Source organism: Pholis gunnellus (assembly GCF_910591455.1).
Source record: "Pholis gunnellus genome assembly, chromosome: 7".
In the NCBI taxonomy this organism is placed as follows: Eukaryota; Metazoa; Chordata; class Actinopteri; order Perciformes; family Pholidae; genus Pholis; species Pholis gunnellus.
The window spans coordinates 5,555,537-5,581,021 of record NC_136533.1 but is presented as its reverse complement, the minus strand read 5'-3'; the positions used below and the strand labels follow the sequence as shown (position 1 = coordinate 5,581,021).

Here is a 25,485-nt window from a genome sequence, read left to right as displayed (position 1 = left end):
AGACAGACTCGGAGGTGCCCTGAACGCAGCACAAGTACAGAGTCGCATCCATACTGTCACGTGGGACCTTTACCCCTGCACTTTTTTTAAAGTCACACACAGTACAGACGTGTTCACAAATAACTTCATGTATGTGTGTGAAAACTATGCCAGACGTTTTTGAATAACCAACCCATTATTTTTGACTCGACAAGGATTTTACATATATTTTCTTGTTTATCTTATTTAGGCTATAAATCCAAATGTCAAAATCTCACAGGTGCCTAAATAACACAATACAGAGAACGAAAAGGATATGTAATACCCTACTATGGGCTTTGTGCTTTTTAAAATGTATTTCATTTTTTACTTTTGCTCAATTGTAATTCTAATTCTAATGACGTGCTCTTATAAAATGCTTTTATTTTGTCAGTAGTGGGCGTGGCTCTACATCTCCGTGCTCCTGATTGGTCGTCTCGGAGTTGCCAGTTTAGTCGTGAAAGACGGGGTCGTGTTGATTTCAGAAGTCATCATGGCGCTCACTCCGCCAGTCAAAGGTAAAGCGGTGTCTTCTGCTAACCGTAGCTATTTTAGCCGTCATTCGATCAACCGTTTACCTTTTATAAAAGACACTCATCCCCCCTGAAAGTAGCTGTCGATCGCTTTTAGTTGCTATTAAAGTGTACCCGGCGTCAAACTGTTGGGAGACATATAGGCTAACGTTAGCTAGCAAGAGCTGTGAAATTAGCTAACGCCGAAAGCTAGATGCGTCTTTGCTCTTCTCACAAATGTCACATCATTAGCGTCCTCTCTAGCTAAGCGTAACGTGTGTGCTTCTTGTCTTTCCTTTTTCTTATCACGTCAAGACGTCCCGCCAGTAGCTCGATAAGTAGTTGTCGTTAGCGAGAGTGTGCTTCACGATAAGGACTAGTGTTAGCTAAACGTTAGCTTTGTAGCTGTCTCCTATATCATGTCACCAGGACACATCCGAGAGGATTTAATGTGCGATGATGTTCACAGACAGCATCAACACCACGTTAGTTTACCGGTACAGCGCGTGAGTTCACAGTTGTAATAATCGCTTTGTACAAACAAGACGAGGATTGGTTTATGTTTTAACCCAAAACGCATCTGTTGAAAGTGGGATTATAGGCCATCGTGGAAATGTCATTGTCTGGTAAAGCAAACTCCCAAATTAGAGTGTAGTAGTGAGTCAGATGTTTGATATTTGACATATAAGTTGCCAAACAATAATAGGTTATTATCAGTGAAAACAGGTTCTCAAAATGGTTTATCTCCGCAGGATCTCACTACTGTCTTTGTTGCGTTTCAAGTAGTAACATATGATACTGAATGTTTTCCATTCTGCCTGCTTTGCATTCGGTTTTGGCTTTTATTTTTTGCATCCAGTTATTTAAAACACTTGCTGACACAACGCATCACGGTGATGCAGTGAATCATGTGACCAAAGGAGGACAAATTCCATTGAATAGGTTGAAGTCATGAGGATCTTTTAGCTTTGGATATTCAAATTGTTCTGCCGTAATAATAAAAGCACACTTTTTGAATCATTTTACTTCTAGATATGTGGCTGTGGGCACAACTGGTTTATTCCTGCTTAGTTGAATGAAGCTAAATTACATAATTTAGTTGTTTTTCACGTTTCTCTGGCAAAAGTGATAATACTCTTGTGGCTTTGCCTCACCGCTAGTCAACGTGTTGAGAGGAAATACTGCCGATGAAGATATGAAACCCCAAGTGTGTCTTCCTCATTGCTTTATCAGATGTGAAAGACTCGCTCTAAACCAGTTGTGTGACTCGCATCTTATCCGTGACTTTCACCTCTGCGTGAGGAACTTCATCAGGGTTGCTTGATGCGTGAGGGCATGCTTCCTGTTTATATTTGTTCAGTGAATGCTTGATAGGGTTTAAGAAACCAAACCTAGAGTACAAGCTTTAAAAAAGACAACATTTACACAATATTTAACTCTGATTAAGTCAAGTCAAGTGTGTGCTATGCAGTTTGTGTTTCCTAATCATCACAAAAGTGTTTCTTTCAAAGCTCAGTAACCTGAGAGCCAAAGTTACAGCGTGTTGATGTCCTGTTGAGAGACCTGTGAGCAGAGCCAAGATTCAAAAGATTACTGCGTCCATAGGAGCTCAGCACTGGCTTAGCCTCATTTTTACACCAAGTTTTAAAGTAGAATATCATCGACATTTAACAGCTGGAGCCTAAATAAAGGTCACAAAGGAAGAAATGAAACCAGAGAGATTGTTTACCTTTTTCCCCCAAATGCACTGTTGTCCATTGTTACATTATTTAAGAAGCTTATTTAAAGGACAGTCTAATTCAGAGTTTGGCCATTCCTGAGACCAACTGCTCGGCTGCTTATAACCACTAATACAATATGGTATGTACAGTAATAATCCACTTCTATGGATGCACTGCTGTGTGTGTGTGTGTGTGCACAAACAGCTCAGAAAATCTGAGGCCTCCTGGTGGTGTTTTAGAGATAACTTAAGCCTCGTCTGGCTTGAAACCATTTTAAGTTAAAGTCTCATGGAGTAAACCTGCAAGTACACATGCTGAGCCCAACATTTGATATCACGTTGCCTGAACGTGTAACAGGCTGGGCTGATAGTTGTATTAATACCCGTTTGTCTTCCCTCTGCAGAGCACCCATATAGCCATCTAATCGACACGCTGAAGGATGGCAGCATCAAGTTCTTCAATCCACAGAAACTAAATGATCCAAGATACGGTGAGTTCAGGCCCTCTGACTGACAGAAAGGTCGCATATTTAAACACGCACGTCCCTCTTTCCAGACGGCATTTATTTTACTCAGATCTGCACGATGTAGAAGAAGTAGTACGACATGTTTACCATGTTGTATACAGCAGTCTTAAAGACGTTGTAAATATACCTGTATATAAATACTATTGTTTAATTAACCTTTGAGAGCCTCTTTTTGGTTTGTAACTTCATGGTCTGGGTCATAAACGATCCAGTTTAATTACACACTGTTGGCTGTAGGAAATTAATTAATTAATTAAACATTGTGTTCATCGTTCCTCTGTGTAGACAAGCTGCCTCTGTCCATCCGCGTCTTACTGGAGGCAGCAATCCGTAACTGTGATGGCTTCTACACAAAAGAAGACGACGTCCAGAACCTTCTGGATTGGCAGCAGCAGCAGAATGAAGCCGAGGTGCCGTTCTCTCCAGCGCGAGTCCTTCTCCAGGACTTCACGTGAGTTTCACAAGGATCTGGGTTAAACTGCTGATCTGCTAGGAGTTGGCGTATTAGATCTTGTGTCATTATGATCTTTCTTTACATAAACTAATTATTAACATCATCATACTTTGAGTTATAAAAGAAGAATATTGCTTTGAATCCCTGAAGGAAGGTTAGGTTGATTAAATGTTCCTCTCCTGGTTTCTTTTGACAGAGGTATTCCTGCCATGGTGGACCTGGCAGCCATGAGGGACGCTGTGGCCAAACACGGCGTGGACCCCGGACTAGTCAACCCTAAATGTCCCACAGACCTCATCGTAGACCACTCGTTACAGATTGACTTCAGCAAATGGTGTGTTTGCATTAATATTATCCTTTTTATATGTTGACAATGAGCTAAAGAAAGTGAGAAAACATGCTTATTTTGGCTGTATTCACTTAAACAGCATTGTTCTCATAATGTATTCTGTAACATAATATATTTTTTACCCACAGTGCCATACAGAATGCCCCAAACCCAGGTGGAGGGGACGGTCCAAACCCGAGCCAGGGGCCTTCCCGTTCCACCCCCTCCAGGCGAGGCTCGCAGTGCGGGGGCCAGCGGGGCTCCTGTAGTAAAGCTTCCTGCAGTGACCCTCCGGCCTCCCCGGGTCGACCCGCCGCCTCTGTCCAGCAGATCGAGAACACGCCTCTCCTCTGCCCTTTCCACCTGCAGCCTGTGTCTGAGTGAGTCTGCTCGTAAACATGAACGTGGTTCTTGCTCTTTGCAGCTATTGGAACGGCTGTCTCCCCTTCTATAGCGATATAATTAGGCTACTGTAACAAGCGTTCTGTTTAACTACTCAGTAACTTTGGGCCGTTTTAGCTAAATGTGAATTACTCTGGTGTTCCAAAACAAATCCAAAAGGATTTTGTTTGATTATGTGGTTATGAAAGTAAAGGCCATGCTAAGATTATCTTAGCTTAAATAAAATGGAAGCGTCGGGGGTTAACGATGAATTAGTTGGTAAAATGGTAAATGTTAAACAAGTAGTCCCAGAGCGCTAAAGTCAGTGACGTCATGCAACAATAACAAGTACGCTAGCTAACGTTAGACTCCATTGAAATAACATTAACAGCTAACATTACGTGCAATGATGGCGAGCGTTCGCTAAATCAAAACAACACAACCAAAAAGCTGACACGTTTTGCGTGCCTTTTGACTGATTGACACAGAGTTCCTCTTTAGCGTGTCTCGTGTTGATTTGTTCTCTTTTCTGCAGACCTGAAACCGCTCTGAAGAATCAGGAACTGGAACTCAGCAGAAACAAAGAGAGGCTTCAGTTCTTTAAGGTACAGCAAACGGCAAAAATATCTTTGATGCTGTAACTTCAGACAATCAGAGGGAAAGACACGTTGTACAAATTGTATCTCATTCCTTTAATCCATGCAGAAACCAAAGTGTAAAAAACACAAATCACCATGTTATGGGAGTCAGGTGTCGGACTATTTCTTTTAACTCTGCTAATCAACTGGAACTTGGTTTCTCCCACTTGAGAGAGCAGAACAAACCAGTATTTCTACCTCGAGTGAGACACAAAGTTGAATATTTTTCTTCCTATTCCTTTCCCTGTCTGTCGACCAAACAGTGGTGTTCGAAAGCGTTTAAGAATGTGAACGTGGTTCCTCCGGACGTTGGTGCAGTCCACCAGGTGAATCTGGAGTACCTGTCCAGAGTGATCCAGGTCACCGACGGGTTCGTCTACCCCGACAGTGTGGTGGGAACCGACTCGCACACCACCATGATCAACGGCCTGGGCATCCTGGGCTGGGGTAAAACATTTTACAAACTTCAAAAGTTCCCACCAGTTATTGACACATTTGTCAAGCAGCCAAGTTGATTTAAAAAAAAAAATAAACAAAATGTTTTGTCCATGCTTTCCTCCACCAGGCGTTGGGGGAATTGAGTGTGAAGCGGTGATGCTGGGCCAGCCCGTGTCTCTGACCCTTCCTCAGGTGGTGGGCTGTAAACTGGTGGGCTCCATCAACCCTCTGACCACCTCCATCGACATCGTCCTCGGCATCACAAAGGTAACACTGCTCTGCCCTTATTAGGACGTCAGTTCTTCTCAGTGAGACACCCATAATGGACTCCTCACTAGTGGAGGACAGTGGTGTTTAAAAAATGCCCAGTCAGTTAGTTTTGAATCATCAAAACGAAAACATCACCGCGAGAATCAAAACTGAAACTGTTCATCATCTATAGATGCGGTACAAACATCAAACTCTTGCTGCTTAGTGTGTACTTGCGTAACTTCTGCATTTATTTTCCAGCACTTGCGGCAAGCTGCGATCGCTGGAAAGTTTGTGGAGTTTTTTGGACCGGGTGTCTCCCAGCTGTCGGCTCCTGACCGGACCACCATCGCCAACATGTGCCCAGAGTACAACGCTACTGTCAGCTTCTTCCCAGTCGACCATGTCACCCTCAAGCACTTTAAAAAGACAAGTGAGTCAGCAAACCGCGACGCTGCTTATCAAGGGTTACAATAACCGATTCTGTCATGCGTTGGTAACTTGTCGTCATTTTCCTTCTAGGTTTTACCCAGGAAAAACTTGACTTACTGGAGTCTTACATGAAGGCTGTGAAACTGTTTAGAAGCTATGAAGAACCATCAGAAGACCCACAGTACTCTGAGGTAATGTTCAAACCTTCAGGGTCATTGGTGGTGGCTCAACACCCTGTATGTGTTTAACATTAAAACTACCTCATGTAATTCCCCTTTTTGTCTGTAATGATGTTGGGGCCAAAATTAGCCCGTGGGTGCCGCAGTAGAGGAATTTAATTTCATAATAAAGTGAAACTAAAACCATTCATCTGTGTGCAGGTGATTGAGATCAACCTGACTTCTATAGTGCCACATGTGAGCGGACCGAAGAGGCCTCAGGACCGAGTGGCGGTCAGCAGCATGAAAGAAGACTTCCAGAGTTGTCTTGATGAGAAGGTAACAAACAAAAAACTCGTATTAATGTCTACTTCTGCTCTTTAGGAGAGGAACCAAGTGTACATCCAGGCAGAGGAAAACATTGCCTTGAAAAAGAGAAATAAAAAATGTATTAGGAGCATTAAAACCTACGAATACTTGCCTGCAAATATGATATGTCTCTGGCTTTTATTGTGAAAGGTAATAACAGGAGGAGTAGATCTGGTCTGCTTAGCTGTTGTCGAGGATGAAATGAGTAATAAACCTCAGTCTTATGCTGACATGGTACATGGAGATGCTGGAGCTGCATGGTGGACTACAACAAGTCATTTAATTTCTTTGGTGTTTCCCCGCAGGTCGGCTTCAAAGGCTTCCACATCTCTAAGGAGAAGCAGGACACGTGCGTTCCTTTCCTGCACGGTGGTCAGGAGTACCAGCTGGCCCACGGCTCGCTGGTCATCGCCGCTGTTATCAGCTGCACCAACAACTGCAACCCGTCTGTCATGCTGACCGCAGGTAGAGGACCGAGTCAGAAGAGGGAACTGTGATCAGATTTCCTCCTAAAATATCCCCTAATTTCATCTGTATATCATGTTGAACATTAATGAACTTACTTACTTTGCATAACACATCTGTTTTTTTGTGATTGACAGGTCTACTTGCCAAAAAGGCTGTGGAGGCGGGGCTTGTGGTCAAGCCTTATATTCGGACCAGCTTGGCTCCTGGAAGTGGTATGGTCACGCACTACCTCAATGCCAGCGGAGTCCTGCCTTACTTTAGCCAGCTGGGGTAAGCATGTGTACACAGTGAACACACACACACACACACACACACACACACACACACACACACACACACACACACACACACACACACACACACACACACACACACACACACACACACACAGAGGCCCCTTTAACACCAGGGCACTGACCTGGGTTACTGACCTGGGTTAAACCCGTACCATGAGTTTAACTTTGCTCAGCTCTGGTTTTGAAAGCGTTTTCATGATCATTCTGGAGGATGTAGTTTGTGGCGCTGTTGGATTGGTGTTTCTATTATTTTGTTCACCCCATTTATAGGTTCATATTAAAATAACAAACACCTCTCTGTAGAGTGCAATACAGTTTAAAAGTCATTAGGACCTAAGGAAGTTGCAAGGAAAACATCTGTCGTGCCGTCCAATCAAAAGCAATCAACTATGTAAACAGGAAGTGAGTTTACCTCACAGACAGAGTGATCAACCAATGTAGATACGGCTAATAAGTTTAAGATATTTGTGTGATTTAAAGAGCTGTGTGTGCAGATTATGATTCACTACATGTGACAAAAATAGACGAGAAAGTGCAGGACTGAGTGTGGATCGATACATTTAATAAAATCTTATATATAAATGTATCTGTTCTGTGAGACGGGCGTCAAAAAAGGCTTCTCATAGCACTGTCAGTGTGGATTGGCCGTAAGACGTGTTTGAGTTTTTGTGTGAAAGAGAGAAAGCGGAGTGATTTTATTCCTTTACCCAACGACTACGCTGTGTGTTCCTTCACACCTGTAGGTTTGAGGTGATCGGTTACGGCTGTGCCACCTGTGTGGGGAACACGGCTCCGTTACCCGAAGCCGTCGTGGATGCGATCAAACAGGTTCGATCTCCGTTATGCCGCCGTAAGCTTTTCTGTGCCTCTCACATCAATGGTATTGATAATCTGCTGTGTTTCAGGGGGACCTGGTGGCCTGCGGTGTGCTATCTGGAAACAGGCACTTTGAAGGGCGCCTGTGTAACTGCGTGCGGGCCAACTACCTGGCCTCCCCTCCCCTGGTGGTGGCCTACGCTCTTGCGGGGACTGTGGGAATCGACTTTGAGAAAGAGCCTCTGGGTAAGAAAGGCACACGGCAGGAGCTCTTAAGCTGCTCCACTAACACCTCACGGTCATTACGGGATTTTAGGAATTTGGCTGATTACAGGGAGTGAACATTTAGTGAATTTGTGTCTTGTGCAGACATGCATCAGCCGTAGAACAGGTGACAGAGGAGCATTGTGGGTAGTCTGGTTATAGCAGTGACACTAAAAAAAGAAAGCCGCATTAATTTAAGGCTTTTAGACTTGAACACTTCTAACATTGAGCATCCTGTTGTTGTTGAAGGTGTGACGTCGGAGGGGAAGGAGGTGTATCTCTGTGATATCTGGCCGTCCAGGGAAGAGGTCCAACAGACTGAGGAGGACACAGTCATCTGCTCCATTTTTAAGGATCTCAGGGGAAGGATGGAGGTCAGGACACGATCCATCTTTATTTATTTTACGTCTTTCAATTTAAATGAAGTGAATTAATGATTCCCACTGTGCTCTCTCTCCAGAAAGGGAACACGCTTTGGAACAACATTGAATGTCCAGATTCTGTGGTTTTCCCCTGGGACCACAAGTCCACATATATCCGTTCGCCGTCTTTCTTCAGCAAGTTGGTAAGTTTTCAGAGTCTCCTGATTTTACACATCGAAGGAAGTGCAGAAATAAAATAAAAACCAGCAGCAGTTTTGACAACAAGTGCCTCCTCTGCTTGTCTCTTGTCTCAGAGTAAAGAGGTGCCGCCTCCTCAGTCCATAGAGAACGCTCATGTCTTGCTGTTCCTCGGGAACAAAGTGACGACGGACCACATCTCACCGGCGGGCAGCATTGCCCGGGTCAGCGCCGCCGCCAAGTACCTGCTGAGCAAACGGTCAGTTTCCAATCAGACGTGGTGGTGAGAGTCGTGAAGAAGTCCAGACGAGTGAAAACCAGATTCTGATCGAATAGAGGATGCACGTTATTTACAGATTACTGCACGGACACCGAGTCCTCATCACCGTCCTAAATTAAGCAAGAGTGCTTATTTTGGCTGCTCCCAAACTACAGCACTAGTGGGAAAAGTAAAGTTTATTATTTATTTTAATGTCTATGGCAAGGTTTTGAGACAATAATATCAATAATTAGTTGTAACTCTTCAGCAGAAGCTACAGGAAATATGTGGAGATCAAATCAAATCAAAATGTATTCTTCATTGAAGAATACATATTGAAAGATCTAATGTCGAGGACGGTCTGTTGTATGATTGGGTCGGCAAAGGGTTTAAGCGTGACATTGAATTACATCTCACTTTGAACGTTTACCTCAGCCTGACGCCGCGGGAGTTTAACTCGTACGGCGCACGCCGAGGGAACGACTCCGTGATGACCAGAGGCACGTTCGCCAGCATCAAGCTCCAAAATCGCTTCATCGGCAAACCGGGCCCGAAGACTTTGCACATTCCTTCAGGCCAGACGGTGAGTGGGAGCTTTTTAAGAGCAGTAAACTAATACAGCGAATACAAACACCTGTGTTTGTGATACTTCAGCTGTGGCACCCGCTTTGTGTTTGCAGTGTCAGACCAGCTGCTAATAACATCTCCTCCTCTTGTTTGGCTTTTTTTTAATCAGCTGGATGTGTTCGAGGCAGCTGATCGCTATCAGAGAGACGGCGTTCCCCTCATCATCCTGGCAGGCCAAGACTACGGCTCTGGAAACTCCAGGGACTGGGTCGCCAAAGGACCGTACCTGCTGGTAAACTGAAGCACACACACACACGCGACACGCTTCTTTCTTTTCTTACTTCATCGAACATGGTACAGTTACATTACAGTGATTACACTCGCGTTTCTCGAGTTCTCCCTCACCCCGTGCCTCACTTGTTGTTGTCGTCGCTCACCTCGACAGGGGGTGCGCGCGGTCATCGCCGAGAGCTTTGAGAAGCTGCACAAGAACCAGCTGGTGGGAATGGGCATCATGCCGCTCCAGTTCCTGCCCGGCGACAGCGCAGACTCGCTGGAGCTCAGCGGGAAGGAGAGGTTCACCATCGCCCAGCCGGACAGCCTGAGTCCGAGGCAGCAGCTCACAGTCAAGGTAGGCTCAGTCCATGCTGCGTTAATGGTTCTCTGTGGATGTGGCAAGAAGTATTTAACTATTAGCTGCTAGATGTTAGTGAAATATCCTCCTCATAAGCATCTTAATAAAACACTTTGAACGCTTTAGTGAAGGAGTTTCTATGTTCTCTTCCAGACCAGCCAAGGAAAGTCCTTCTCCGTCACCGCGCTGTTTGACACGGAGATGGACGTTATCTTTTTCCGACACGGAGGTCATCTCAGATATGTTGCTCGGACTTTGCTCTGAAACCGCCTGCAGCCCCGGTCCCCCGAGCCCCACTGAAGGTGCCCGGCGGGTCTCTTCATCAATTCCCCAGTTTGTCTTCAGGTCGGAGGACAAAGCGGCTCATCGGAGCGACACTGAGCCTGATGATTTGTCCGTTTCGAGCTGGATGAACCTCCCCAGACTTTTGGAGTCATGAGACGTCACGTTTTAGACCTGAGCTGCTTCTTCGTCACTACAACCGACAGCAGCGTCTCTCCTCACATGAAGAAGAAGAAATGGTGACATTCTCTCAATCAGAAGATTGAACCCAGGACGACATTTGAACATCCTTTTTTTTTATTGTGTGTGAGACCGGATTTGCTGCGTACTGAGGGGACATTTCTTCAGGAGTTGAGCCACGAAGAAATGACTCGTGTCTGCTTCTGTTGTCATTTAACAAAATAATTCAATAAACAATGCTGACATGGTGCTAGGTACTACGGCATGAATACTTTGTTTTTTAGGGTGGGGCCTGTTTTTACCAACATCCAAGTAAAGTCTAATCTTTGCAGAATTGGCATCGTTATGTGACACCCTTGAATCGCCCAAATAGCTTTTACTGATGTGTCGCCAGTGAACGTGTCTCTTCCTGAGACTGACCACCTGCAGTATTCAGCACTATTAGCACAGGTATTTATTTAAAGGGGAACTCTACAGATTCTACACCAAAGTCTCTTCACAGGCCTTTGAGAGAGAACAGTTGTACAAATACTTACGCCTAATGTTCACCCTACGAGCGACAAAGCAACACAACAAAGAGTTTTGTTAGTTAAAGTTCGGGACAGCTACTTTGTCGCTGCTGACAAACGACGAGACACTTTTCCATTTATTAGACGGAATGGAGTTGTGGCGGGAGAGAGAAGGTGACCGTTGGAACACAAAGCAGCTCAACTTTGAGTTGTTGTTGCGTTTTACACACAAATTCTCACTTTTAACATCTGGACTCATTTCTGGTAACTTGTCCCGTCGTGACTTGGCGCGATGTCGAGTTAAAAGCTGCATGAAAGTGGCAAGTGTGATGACATCGCTTCATATCTTCGGTGCTTCTCACTTTGACTTCTGTCAGACTTATTGAATAATCCTAAAGCTCCTTGCATGAGGAGATCATCAAATCAATTGTAGTGAAAAATGACTGATAATAAATGCTCATTTTCCAGCGACTATTGCAGTTTGAATTGAATTCTACGTGAATGGATGGAGACCAGCGCGGCCTGTAGTACAGGTATTCTTAAATTCATCACATATCACATGTGCTGAGGTGTTGGACTTAACTGTTTTTCTGTTCGCTCTGTATCATTTTCTGCATGTTCGAGTCATTTTGACACAGTAAAGAGTATTTGTTAGCTGATGGCACTTTGTTAAAATCATCCCTTCATTGTATCATGGCACATTATTTAGAATATAGATTGGAGCCTTTGTGCTTTTACATTTTTTTTTTTAGGGAGCGTGGTATAATACTGGCTGTGCTTCAGAGACGTTATTTATTATGTAATGCATTGAAACCATATACTGCCTGAACCTGTTTGTTTGTTTGTCGTTTTAAAAGTGATGGAAGACGGTGTTTAGTCAACTGCCAAAACAAGTAGCGAGCTGTCACGAGTCATCGTTTCGACACTGCTTCATATCACATGTAGCTTTGAAGTTCCTCAGCCCAGCTTCACTGTTTGCCTTCCTAGTGTGAGGTTTGGGTTTTAATGAGTGATATCTGGACGCAGCACAGAGTGAAAGCTTTAGATGTAGCGTCATCATGTGTAGCAGTTAATTGGTCCAATGCTGCCGTTTCCCACAATCTCAGTTTAGGGAAGCAAAGTGTGTTGCTGCACACGTGAAACGGTGTCTGTGTGTAACTCTGAATCATATTGTAAATAGTTTTTAATAAATGGGAAGGCAACGCTGGTAATGTGGCCGTCTGTGAAGCGTCAGGAGGCTCTGGTAAAGGAAACATCACTGGTTTTACACACAAGAGTTCCTAATCATCAGTCTGTGGAAACTAGTCGTGTAATATATAACAAGACGGCAGTTACAAGGAATAACAGACTAAGTCCTCACATACTATACTGTGACTTTTTTATGACAGTTTTCACGACATACTAAAGTAGGACCTTTTTATACTATTCTATGATGTTTTCATACTATATATACTATGACTTTGTATCACATAAAGACTTTGTAGGACTTTCTGTATGGAGAGCAGGCAACAGGGGATGGACCCGAACGCAGGAAAAGATGTGGAGGGAGCAGAAAATACCCAATAATTTAATTATAAAGCTTTCAGGCTTTCGTCCAAGAAAACAGCAGACAGACAGACAAGCAACAGATGGAAGACAAGACAGTAAATACTCAAGAAACCAATCAGACAATAAGACACAGGTGGGCAGACGTGACGGCAGGCTGAGAGCTGATTGGCGGAAGAAACGGAAAAAAAACAAAGACAGGAAGTCAAACAAACTGGACACAGCAGGCAAGAAATGTCAAAATAAAATAACAGGAATTATACTGTAAAATGTTTTTTAAATGCATTTTTCTACTGCAACTTCTTTAATGACATTTTTTGAAATACTATACTACGACTCTTAATGCCGTACTATACTGTAACCTTTAATACTGTGACTTTTTCATTACTTTATGACATACTATAAAATTACTTCTTTACGGCGTACTATACTATGAAATATTTTGACTTCATGGTGTAACTATTGAAATTATATCACACACACAAGTATCTAAATACCATATATTAAATACTATACTAGGACATTTTTTATGGGATATTCTATGAAATGACTTGACATACTACAGTATGACTTTGACGTCACAGTTGAAACTATACCACACTTATAAGTGCCTAATGTGAGGTACGAAAACAACCCAAGTGGAGAAATAAGACACGGAAGTCTGAAGTTCTTAATGGAATTTCCAAGTGTAAACAGTGCAACTTTTATTGATTTAAAAGAAATTTTTATGACACAGTGCTGACATTGCTCTGCACGTTGACAAGTGATGACATACAGTACGAGGCCGCACAAACAACCAGTTTTATCTGAGTGCTGAATAACAGTCGAAAAATGTGATCTTCTAATGATGAAAACAAAACAAACTGTAAAAAAAAAAAGTCTGCATATTAACAAGTGCCTACATGAAAGTGTAGCTTGTCACTACACAACCTCAGGTGTGTGCAAACGTGAAATTAAAGCTGTAATCAAAAATGGCAGCCGTGCCACATGTGACGGGTTTGCTCCCGTTTGATGTTAAAACTCAAAACTTGTCAAACTGCAGACCAAGGAGGTTCATCATGACATGTTTAGTATTTGACATTAATCTCAACATCAAGTCGTTTTTAGCATGTTGTTGCCCATTTACTACACACAGTATTATTTAGTGCTGAAATTAATACGGGATCAACACACAATAAATCAACATAAAATTCTGGTGATTATAACTAGTCATGCAAAAATACCCAACAGTTGCTGGTTCCAGTTCCTCGAATGTGAGGATCTGCGTCTTATCTGCTATATATCATTGTAAATTTAAAAGGTACCCTGTTGACTTCTTGCACAAAATGCATGTACATCCACCGTTTCTCAACCAAAGTGCATTAAGTATCTTATTTCCTTTTTTTTGTGTGTGTGGAGGAACTTGAAATCTACATTGTTAGTATCTATGTTTACAATCTGGCAGTATTTGTATTCCTTGCCTTGGTTGGCACATCACCGCCACAAACTGTTGATCAGTGGAAAAAACGTGAAACAATCGGCAGGCCTGTGAAATGGCACGAAAATAGGGACCCGAACTTCACAGAAACTGCTCCATACCGTCAGAAAGTCCACAGGGTACCTTTAACATACAAATAAGAATCTAATTCAAGACGTCTTCTTGGGCCCTCAAACTTTTTGTTTTATTATTTTGTGTCATTTTATAGACTAAACAATAAAATAAATGTGGAGAGAGTAACACATAATGGAAATATTTTTTATTTGTAACCCTTATATTACTGCCAACCACATCTTAAAGCAGAATTCAGAACCCTACACTCCAGGCAGCTTTTGCTTTCCATTCATTTCACTTCCACAGCATGAACATGTACTGCAGAGACTTGAAACCTGCTTGGGAATGCTACTCCATACAGTGGACATGTCAGCATTTACTGTATTTATCTCAAAGTAAGTCATTGTTGCTTGGTTATGCCTTAAAAAAAGAGGTGTCAACTGACACTTACTATATTGCATTATCACACAACAATGACGCACTAAAAACAGACTCAGACATGATGCCAACGGTTTCAAGTCTGTGCAGGTTGATTTTCATACAATAACCTGTCTGGAAAGTTGTTTGTTTGTTTTTGAGTGTGCTACTTTCCAGAGTTATACGCAGGTATATAGAGGGGAAAAAACAAAACGTAACTTGTAGTAAATGGGCTTTAACATGAAAACACCAGTATTGTTCTTCAACCCCAGCGTTGACACTCATCATATCATTGTGGCAGTTGTTGAACTAACGCTTAATCAAGCCTCGGCACAACTTTCTCCCAAACTGGATTATACCAAAAAACACCATTCTGACTTAAAAAGGCACAGACATGTGTGGTTATAAGAGTAAAGTTTGCACTATGATTGAAATGATATCTAAAACATTAAACTCACAAGCTTTGACCTACAATGCAACCCTTGACCACAGCTGACTAATCTAATGCCTCTCAATACCCTGCACCCCTCCCTTCAGCATCAATAGTATTTCAAATCTGAAACAAAAAAAACACAACATGGCTGGTACTTAAGTACGTGCTCCACCTGGTGGAAGTGCTCACAATTCTCTCTCTCTTTTTTTTTTTTTTTTAAATTGTTATTTTATCCCTTTGAGTCGTAAAAAACAAAACATAGTGAGACTCTTGGCCACTTTCTTCATCTGGGTCCCCAGAACTATTTGATGAGCGAGCAGCCGCGCTGTAAACGATGAACCACGGCTGATGTGAAGGAGCTCCTGATCACACGACGGAGAAGATCCTGAGAACTACGGACTCCGTTCATTTCACGGAATCATTCATCTATTCTCTCTTTTTCGCGCGTCCATATCTTTGTAAATGCAAACTCTTTTCATCTATTAAGAAAATATTTGTGGAAGGTTAAATGAAAATATACAATTATTAATACAATAGAGTACAGAGCTATATGTTAAATGTGATTAAAAAAAACAAAACAGGTTGATTGTATCTCCCTTTACAACGCGCACATTTTCCTTGGTTTAAAGGCAAGAGGTAAAGTGTATAAGAAAAAGGCAGCCTGTTTAGTCGTCCACAAGGCTGGTGCTCGAGGATTAGGCGATTGCTTTTGCTTCTGGTAAGAAAGCGTCCCAGTACTTTATGAGCTGGAGGAAAGAAAGAAACAGAGTCCGGGTCATCGAAAACAAACAGACAAGCAGCGGTTCATGTTAGGATGTAAGACAGAGGCAGCTTTCATAGCTCGTCAATAGACGGAAAATTAAATTAAAACGTAACTTTCTATTCATTTTTCCTTAAAAAAAAATCTATTGTTACTTTTCATTTTGATAATTTATTATTAATGAACTAATGATTCTTTCCAAATAAAATCACCAGCTCCAAATCATCTTAATTTAAATCAAAAGACGATTCTGTGACATGACAAAACAAGGACTACCACGGTTGGAAAAGTCTTTCTAGAAGTTAAAAACTATTTACAAATGCACACTGATGAAGAATATTTGATTATGCAAATGTAAATATTCATGTTCTCACCTGTTGCTGAGAGTGAAGCAGACACTCCAAGTAGTTAATTATCTCTCTTTTGAAGTTCCTGGCCTTTTCTTTCTGTATGATCAAGTAAACAGAAAAAAAAGGAATCCACCGATCAGTACTGAATATCATTTTCAGCGCTCTCGTTCCCGATGTGAAGAAAGATAAACGTCCGTACGTCAAAGCGGCTGACTTCCTTGCGCACGGTGGCAGAAACTCTGTCAAAGTCTCTCTCGTACTGCGTCACTTTAACCTCCCACTGTGAACAAGACGAGGGAAAGTTCAGCACAATCATGTCAGCAGATTAATGTAAATGTAGTTTCTATGTCAGAAGTATAAGTATCTCATACGTCAATTTTTAAATCACAAGAAAAACAATGAGATTTGAGATCTCAACATTTTGACTTAATGTCTGAAACTTTACTTTGAAAGTCCATATTTTGTTGTAGTATTAAAAATGTCGATTGTGATTTGTGTTCCTTCTAACTGAGACATTTTTCTTTTTAACTGTGCTGCCGCTATACAATCAACACTGAAATACATCACCATAACCAAACATAGGCATTGTATTAAGTATTATTTATGAATATCGATTATTACCAGACAGAATTTACATGTAGGAAAAATCCTAAATATTCTTTAAGCACTTTTCTACCAGGACAAAATACATAGGAGCAATAAAAGTATTTTTCATTATAACGGAGCATAACTGAAAAAATATACTAAGTTAATGATTCACAGTAATAGTTAACTCCATTTGTTTGACCGTGCTCCATGTTTCTGATCATAGGAACAATATGAAAGCTTTTCAAGTGGCTCATTCATGATTCAAACATTAAACTCCAGCCCTGAAGTCGGGTCCACTTTGTTGCTTTTGGCCCGAGATCTTTGTACCTCGGCGATCTCCTCTTTGGCCAGCTGCAGTTTGTCGGGTTTGTTGGCCCACAGCAGCTTGGCCTCAGTCTCCCTCTTCTTCTGCAGCACGGTCTGAGCATCCTGCCAGCGCTGCCACGCCTTCATCCGGTGATCAAAGGAGCCCTGCAGGTCACGGACACACAGACGATCATTTCATGTTCGTATTTGGGTTTTTACTTTAGCCATGAGGCCGAGGCTCGTATTCAAAACTGTTCAAATACTTGTCACGCCTTCAGTCAGTGTTAAAGGGCATTTTGGCTGTTGTTTGTTTTAAACCCCATTAGAATAATACCAGATTCTGAAGTCATCTTTTAGCCTTTGAATAAAACACTGACATTTAAAGATTTGATTGACTTCAAAATGGTTCAAATCATGTACAGAAAAAATAAATAATTAACAAAATTGTTTCAAATGAACGAGCGCCGACATGATCGGAGAGGAATTTCACTCACATAGGTCTCAAGTCACCTCCTAACCTTTAAAAAGTGAAAGTGCTTCTGTTACTTTAACATTGGGGGTGATTTATTAAATTAAACTATCCAGAAATTAGTTGAACAGATTTTTTTCAGTACCCTCACGGCTCCAAGCAGGCGGATGTAATCGGCGATGAGCTCTGCAAAGCTGAAAGTGTCGTTGGTGGCCTGTTCCTGGTGTAACTGCTCCATCTTGTCCTCCACCTCTGCCAGCTGAGAGAGCGCTCGGGACAGCGCGGTGTTGTCCTCTGCGCTGCCCAGCATGGCCGTGCTTTTGGCAAAACTGGCGGTGTTTAACGACAGTTCTGGAGGGGAAGAGAGAGACGAACGTCGAGGTAAAGCAGGCGTCGTCCACCGTGTTCTTAGAAACACCAAAAACAAGCATCTGGGTAAGATACTCTCTGGACATGGGTTTGTGTAAACATATCACTTTCTATGGAGCACATTGGTAAAGAGATAGTAATCTTAAAACTAACTGATATATAGGGTACTTTTCTTCTACACAATCAGACTTCTTTTTCAACCAGAGTCGCCGCCCCCTGCTGGCCAATAGAAAGAATGCCAGTTTAAGATGCCACCTGATCTCATTAGTGAATGTCACCATGAACTTTGTGTCGTCCTCATCTCAAAATCAGACTGAATAATCAGTTTATTGAAGGCTCGTCTTTTAGTGGCTGGAAGGGAGACCACGAACCTTTCCTGTGGACGACCAGAGATTCAACCATGGCGTGGAGCTTCCTGAACTGCTGGTCTGCAGACTCCACCTCCTGCAGCTTCTCTTCAAACCACTGCAGCAAAACACACGAAGAGTTTGTACAAACTGCAACATCTGTTAGCTCCATTACATTACAAAGCCACATCACCACAAACTGTAAAACTAAAGAACACGTCACGTCCCATTGGGTCAAAAATGGATAAAATGTTGAATCATGCATTACAATTCTATGATGATTGAACTTCAATACTTTACCACAGTTTGTTAGTTACTACGGTGAAATATATATAACCAAGTCTGAAGATGAGTCATAGAAATCTTATTAAATCTAAATACTTTTCCAGACTTTCTAGATTCATACAAGTAGCCCGATCCTACAAGTATGCAAATAATGGCTCTTTGAGAAAAGTGTTCAGCTTAAAACACACTGGAAGCCCAGTGCACTTTAATGCACTTATCTTCTGTTGCACGTGTTCTGCTTGAATGTGTGAATCGGCTCAGTGAAGGCATGCATGTGGTGAGCTCAGATCAAGAGGAAATCAGCGTCACAGCTCAGTTTCTTTATAGAACGGCTCTTTACGAACTGGTCCTTTGATCGGCTTCATCTTTAGTCAACTATGATATCAAACTAGATAAACAGTTAAGAATGCATCTGATCATTTAAGCTCATCATGAATACTGTGTTGTAATGAAACAACACAAATTAAAACATGTTTTTTTTCTCTCATTGGTAATTCTCAGGATAAAAATTAAATAATGAAAATCAAACGAGCTAATGCTCTGATTAATGTCACGACACTCAACAAAAAAAAATTAGCTGAGAGCTTGAAATGTTCTGCTTTTTGCTGGAAAATTCAGATTTCCTCACAACAAAGATGTTCACAACGGTTCTCCTTCCTGAGAAGCTCTGATGCAACAACGTGTCCGTTTACAGCTGAACTCACCACGTCTGACTCATTCATCTTGATGGTCATTTTACTGACAGCATCTGTTGCCTTGTTGATCATCTTCAGGAAGCCGGCGCCGCTCAGAGCCTGGGTGCCCACTGCTCTGGGCAACTGAAGGCATGAACACATGTTACAATACAGCCGTCACCAGACTGCAGCTACAAATATAGTGAAGCTTCTGATACACAAAGGGATCAAGAAGTGGGAAAAAAATATTCTTCTGAAAGTGTCAATAATCAGAAAGACCTTAAAGTATTAAAGAAAACTGTAAAAACTGTTTTTCTCGCACACCTTCACGATAAGCGAAGAATCAAAAAAACTACGATTCTTGATGAATTGAAATAAATTGGGGCCACGTTAGCAAAACTATATCAAATCATCAATTTACAAACGCTCACACAACTCGTACAATCCGAGTCTCATTTATCCAGTCGGATGTAGTTTAGCTGTAGATTCTTATCTTCATCGAGACTTTTTGTTGTTTTTTGATTCTTTGCTGCGGAGGCGTGTGAGAAAAACAACGTTTTCCTCAGGAACACAAGGTGACACAGGTTGAGTGATTGATGTACATGTGGTCTTTTTGTGGGTGATGTAGTCCTTGTGGCTCAGGCATAAAACTAAATAGATGTGTATTTTGTAAAAAGGCACCGATCCAAAGAATCTCCAAACTTTTTGGCTTACTTCCTCTCTCTCCAGGAACTCTCGAACATCCGGATCTTGGAGAAGTGATGGGTGATTTACGACCCTCTGGAGATATCTGTTGAATGGGAAAATGCAAAGAAAAACCTCACTTTGCTGCTTTTTATGAGCAGAGCAACATCACAACAGCTCAGAACATTATGGTCTTTGTAAATGAATTGTCATAAAGCAGCTTTAATATTCAATCTCTTCTCCTCTACCTCTCCAAAGCGGCTCTTCTTCTCTCGACAAAGTCTGCAGATGAGGAATCTTCCTTTCCCACCTTCACCTTCGTCATACCTGTGCCAGATAACAACCCTTCTTATAGCTGATGGAGAAAACATTTAAAGTTACAGTATCAGAGGAAACCGTGAAGCCAAGTCAGCCTACCCAGAATGCTCTTCTCTGGTGGCGGAGGCACGATGAATCCATTTGGTCCATGCTTTTCAGACAGCTTCTCGTAGAGGCCGAGGAAGTCGCTGAAGCGTCGCCTCACTGTAAATGTCTTGTTGCGGAACATGGGCAGTGGGGTCTGAAACACATTCACGGTATTGGTTGGAGTTGATGTCCCTAAGAGGCTCAAGTTTGGTGGATTACTATGAAACTCTGATGTAATCTATGTTTGCCTTCCAAGACCAGTGCGTGGGCGTTTCCTCTACAAGACGCTGACCAGTATTTCCTCTTTTGGGACATTGTTACCACACATCCAATGAGTAACTGAGCCAACGTCCTCTGGATTAAAGAAGAACAACTTTAGGTCAAATGAAATGCCACATTTCGACAAGTTTTTACCTGTGTGGTTACTTTGTAGGCCATGTAGGCGTTCATCCCATCCCCTGAAAAACAGAAAAGACACACATTGATAAGAGTACTTACAGAGTATTACTCAAGGTGCTCCTTCATCATACTTCATCGCTAGTTTCACTACTTGAGTCCTTTGCCTTCTTCACAAGTTTGAAATAACTAAATCAAGGAGCCAAGCACCTGAAAACAACCGTTGCTTGCTTAATGTTTATAGTAGTGCACAAACCAATGACTAGCCTTACGGCAATTAAATAGAGAATAAAAAAAAAAAAAGCTTCACCTATTTTTTCAGGGTCTTTGACAGAGATAGCGATCTCAAATTTGTCTTCCTGCTCTTCTTCTTCTTCCTCTTCATCCAACTGAAACAAACATTGAACAGAAAGTGTAACACTGCCTGAAGTCACCAAACACTTCTATTGAACAGTACACTGAATATTTCTCACAGTGCATTTCGAAATGTTCGTTCTGGTAAGATGTTAAACACGTAAAAGAAATATGCAAATTCTGATAAAACTTCAACTTGCAAATCCCTTAACGGTTTTCCGTGGTTACTTTGTTGCAGGAATTTCACTCTTGGATTAGATATGCGCGTACCTCCTCCAGGGAAGCAGACTGGGGCTTGGCCAGACTGGCAGCTGCCGACACGGAGGGGGCGGACGCAGACGGTTTGGTCGTCACATCTTTCATTCTCTCGTCCCGCGGACTGTCCAGAGAAAGCTCCACCGTGGCTTCTGTTAGAGAGGGACAGGAAAGAAACCAGACCGAGGTCGTTACATGCTGAATGGAAACGTGAAGAGAGATGTTCGTTATTTACCTTACATCCTGGACTGTCTAAATATGCACAGACATGGACTCTGGTGTGTTTGTCTTTTTTGCTTTCAGCCTGTAGCTTAATACGATTCAGTCACGTGTGGACCAGTGCTTGTGAACTGAAGTCACAAGGGCCTGTTTTATTGGAGCGGTAAAGGGGAACTCCACCGTTTGTACACACAAAGGTCTGATTACAGGTGTTGTGCAGCACTACTACACATGTAATAAAGTTGATAAATAGCCTGAAGTAACGCCAATAGAGTCGGCAACGGTTTGGTCTGAAGACTAGTAGTTTGAAAATAAAAAAAAGTCTGGGGGTGTAGACTAACATAACACACTTTAATCTCTGACCAAACCGTCAGCGTTTAAGTTGCATTGTGGGTAATGCAGGTGCCAGGATTTGACATGGAAAAGATGCGTGGAGTTAAAAAAAGATTTTAAGGATTCTTTTAAACTGTCCGCCATGAATCCAACGTTGTGCACTGCGATGCTAAATCATTTTAAGATGTTGACCATGAAATTCATTTCCTGGTTTGAGTCCGGCAGTGAACCTTTGTTGCGTGTCATCCTCCGTCTGTCTCCATTCATTTCCTGTCAGGTTTCTACTGTCCGCCATCTCAATACGGTAAACATACCTCCAAAAAAGAAAGACTAGAAAGTAAAAAACACACTGAAATGCCAAAATATGACCATCTGGTGTTGTTAAGTTGTAGTACTTTTAACCCAGAGTGCAGTTATCTGTTGCACACCTGACTTTGAATGTAACTGTAATAAATCAGCTGTGAATGATCTGCTCTATGCGACGCTCCCTTTGTCACTCATGCTCCCCGTCGAACACTAAATCCTAAAATCCTGACGATGTTACACAATAATAAAAAATTGTGGACCCACCAGCAAATATATCGGGCTCCTCTTCAGAGTGGACTCCGTTAGTCTTGGAGTTGACCGTGCTGGTCTTTTTGATGCTGGGCACTGTGGTGACGGCCTCCTCGGAGAAGATGTCAGCAGGATCACTGTCTTGCAGAGGACCGCCTGTGTCGCTGACGTCACTAGCAGCTTTGGTTGCGACGGCTTTGCTCTTCAGCTCTCTGCTGACGGGTTTCTTTGAAGCGGCCCCCAGCGGCTCACCGAACAGATCCTCGTCCGGTTCGCCGAAGAGGCTTTTCTGCAGCTGCTTGCCAGATTTGGTCTGCCGTGATTCCGTGAACAAGTCGTTTCCCTCATCTTCGAACAGATCGACTGTTGCCCGGCTGGGTATTTTGGCATCAGCAGCGGGTGGAGCATCACTGAGAAAGTCAACCAGAGGGTCAACGAATGTGTCGCTGGCAGGTGGTGGCTGTGGCATCTCACGGGCTGGCAAATCATCACTGAGGTCGATAATGGAATCAGTGGATGCTTCTTTTGCTTCCTGTTCATCATCATCATCATCGTCATCACCACTTCCTGTTTTCCCATCGTCAGGTGGATCTGTCACATCGCTGGTCACTTCACTTTTATCCGCTGCTGCTTCAACAGTTACATCTGCCGCTTCAACAGTTACATCTGCCGCTGCTTCAACAGTTACATCTGCTGCTGCTTCAACAGTTACATCTGCCGTCGCCGCCGCCGCCGCCGCCACGACGACGACGACTTCTTCTTCTTCTTCTCGTGGAGCTTCACTTTCACCTCCAAATATGTCAACAAAATCATCTGAGGGTTCATCTAGAGGGATTTCAGTTGTGTCTATAGCAGCGTCTGCGACGGCACTTTCAGCTTCAGGAGAGTCGGCGATGTTGTTTGTGAGGTCGACAAAGTCATCCAAGGGTTCGCTGACGACTTCGATCGTTGGCTTGATTTCCGTTTGGCTGCCGACGGGCTCGATTATGGGATCATCCATGAGGTCACTGGGAGGCTTCATTAAAACATCGCTGGGATGACTGGCAGGTGGCAGTGTGGTGTCCATTTCAATCAGTGGAGGGTTGCTCTGTGGGTGAGGGGAAAAGGGAAAAAATACGTTTTGTTTTAGAGATTTGAATAGGGGTGTACCTAACCATTATCGGTCAATTGTTTTATGGGTTATTCATCTGGACAATAAAATGACAAACTGCAAAACTCCCAATTTCCTTCAGCTAAATGTGATGTCTTCCAATTGTTTGATTTGTCTGACAAACAGTCCAAAACACAAAGATATTAAATCTACAATCATACGAAACATAAAGCAACAAATCTTCATATTTGAGAAATTGGAACCGGCTAAACGAATATATTTCCTCCTACCATGAATGTTAACAAAATCAAAATGTCCATAAACCTTCTTAAACTGTTCCTGCAGCATTATCCGAGTCTCTGGTATCCAGCTGTGTGGTCTTTACGCAGGAGTTTTCACTTTAATATTGCTAAAACACAACTTCCTCAAACTCATTGTGTTGTAGTGAGAGGTGGAATATTTAGTCCCGCCCACATTAGAAACAACTCTCAGCAGAGGTAGACTGTAAATAACTTGCTTTGGGTGTACGTGGTTGCTAATTATCACATTGAGTAATACTCTAAATACATTCTTAACACAGTGCATCTTTAAATAAATACATCAACAAACAACTAGAGGCCTGAGAGCTCAACAATGAACCAATAATCACGTCCATCTTTATGTACGAGGCCACTCTGAATAGATCTCCAAACATTACATCAGCTTAAAAAAATGTTTTCCAAACTTGCTGAGTAATGTTTTCCATGCAGCAGTGAAAAAAAAAAAAATCAAAGACAGCAACTTTCCAATCTCTCCTCTGAACTTTGACTGTGGGAAAACATCCGGGTTCTGACCACGTGACCACAGCCACTGTCCTTGTCATGTGACTCACATGACAGGAGGCTGCGCGAGCCAGCTTTTTTTTAATCCTCATTCAAAAAAAAAGGAAAAAAAGGAAAGGAAAGTGAATTTCAAACCACTTATTTCTATGAATAAATAAATCCAAGATGTCAACTTTCACATAACAAGCAACACAGACCACATTCCCTCCAGACTGCTAACATGTAGCTGCTGCTCGCTTCATCACTGCGTGGCGTAAAAGTCTGCACAGGAGGAGTTTAGTGCAAGTTATTAACCTCGAAATGTAGAAGACATTTCTGCACAGGAAACATCCTCGTATCATGAGCCAAGTAGGAACTTCTAGGAGACACATTTGCGTCATCTCGGTTGCCCAATCGACCTGATAAAAATCACAGCTAGCAATGCAACTTTTCAGCAAGAAATCAATACCATAATGGGCGTTTGTGTTGCAACAGTGTTAAAAGATCACCAACAAATGTGTTTAAAAGCAAGAAATCTGTGATAGAAGGTAGAGTTTAAGCATCAAAATACTCATTACTGCTTTGATCCTTAAAGTCACAGTCAACTTTATTTATTGTACCGTTTCCTCAACGCTAAAACAAGCTAAATATGCATCAACAACCTTCCACAAACTTTTGCTTAAAGCGCCTCATTAGCTCTCTTCGCTGTGACGTTATAGCTCACTAGTCTTTTTGCAGTTCGTGTCAGTTAGCCAAAAACATCAGAGGCAGCTTAGCTTAGCGTGAACACCGCCGTTATTAGCTCCGTTCAGACATACTGTGCTCATGAAGAGGTCGTCCACTTCTTCGTCCTCTTCGTCGTCGTCGTCGTCTTCGTCACTGTCTCGGCCTCCGACTTCTTCAGAGTCCAGCACATCTTGGTCCTCGGAGTCGGGGAACGGAGGAGGACTGCGCTCCGAGCTGGTCGCCATCTTCAATCTTCTTATAAAAACACACACTCACACGCGCGCACACACACGCGGGGAGGCAATCGTCAACTGCTGGCTGCTCGTTGCTTGCACAGACGGTCAGACGTGTCTCGCGGAAAGCTAAAGCTCTGCAGGCCACCTGAAGATCGGAGCTACAACTTAGCGCGAGCAGAGTGAGTGAGTGACTGTGGAGCTCCAGGACGTGCAAACCGCCGCTGTCTCTTTTTTTTCCTCCCTCCTCCTCCCTTTACTTCCTGGTTAGCTTCACTGTTAGCTATAGCAGTCATGAGACA

The 25,485-nt window shown here is 42.6% G+C and overlaps 2 protein-coding genes across 2 annotated transcripts; one reads left to right on the top strand and one right to left on the bottom strand.

Annotated features, from left to right (window-relative positions):
• Positions 1-488: 488 nt before the first annotated feature.
• ireb2 (iron-responsive element binding protein 2) lies at positions 489-12,266 on the top strand. The gene is made up of 22 exons (XM_079162242.1): positions 489-536; positions 2,655-2,741; positions 3,063-3,228; positions 3,428-3,565; positions 3,709-3,939; positions 4,476-4,545; positions 4,842-5,025; positions 5,144-5,283; positions 5,527-5,698; positions 5,788-5,888; positions 6,078-6,194; positions 6,530-6,689; positions 6,827-6,962; positions 7,732-7,816; positions 7,894-8,050; positions 8,318-8,442; positions 8,529-8,633; positions 8,745-8,887; positions 9,323-9,470; positions 9,624-9,746; positions 9,900-10,085; positions 10,242-12,266. Exons 1-22 carry the CDS (start codon positions 512-514, stop codon positions 10,350-10,352), a joined length of 2,910 nt encoding a protein of 969 aa, XP_079018368.1. The 5' UTR covers positions 489-511; the 3' UTR covers positions 10,353-12,266.
• Positions 12,267-14,325: 2,059 nt separating this feature from the next.
• On the bottom strand, positions 14,326-25,400 carry snx1a (sorting nexin 1a). Its single transcript, XM_079163205.1, has 15 exons — positions 25,043-25,400; positions 22,350-23,421; positions 21,243-21,379; positions 20,929-21,007; positions 20,637-20,680; positions 20,235-20,376; positions 20,066-20,144; positions 19,848-19,923; positions 19,164-19,277; positions 18,199-18,292; positions 17,604-17,809; positions 17,011-17,154; positions 16,295-16,375; positions 16,120-16,191; positions 14,326-15,731 (listed from the first exon to the last, which is right to left on the bottom strand). Exons 1-15 carry the CDS (start codon positions 25,193-25,195, stop codon positions 15,681-15,683), a joined length of 2,544 nt encoding a protein of 847 aa, XP_079019331.1. The 5' UTR covers positions 25,196-25,400; the 3' UTR covers positions 14,326-15,680.
• Positions 25,401-25,485: the final 85 nt, after the last annotated feature.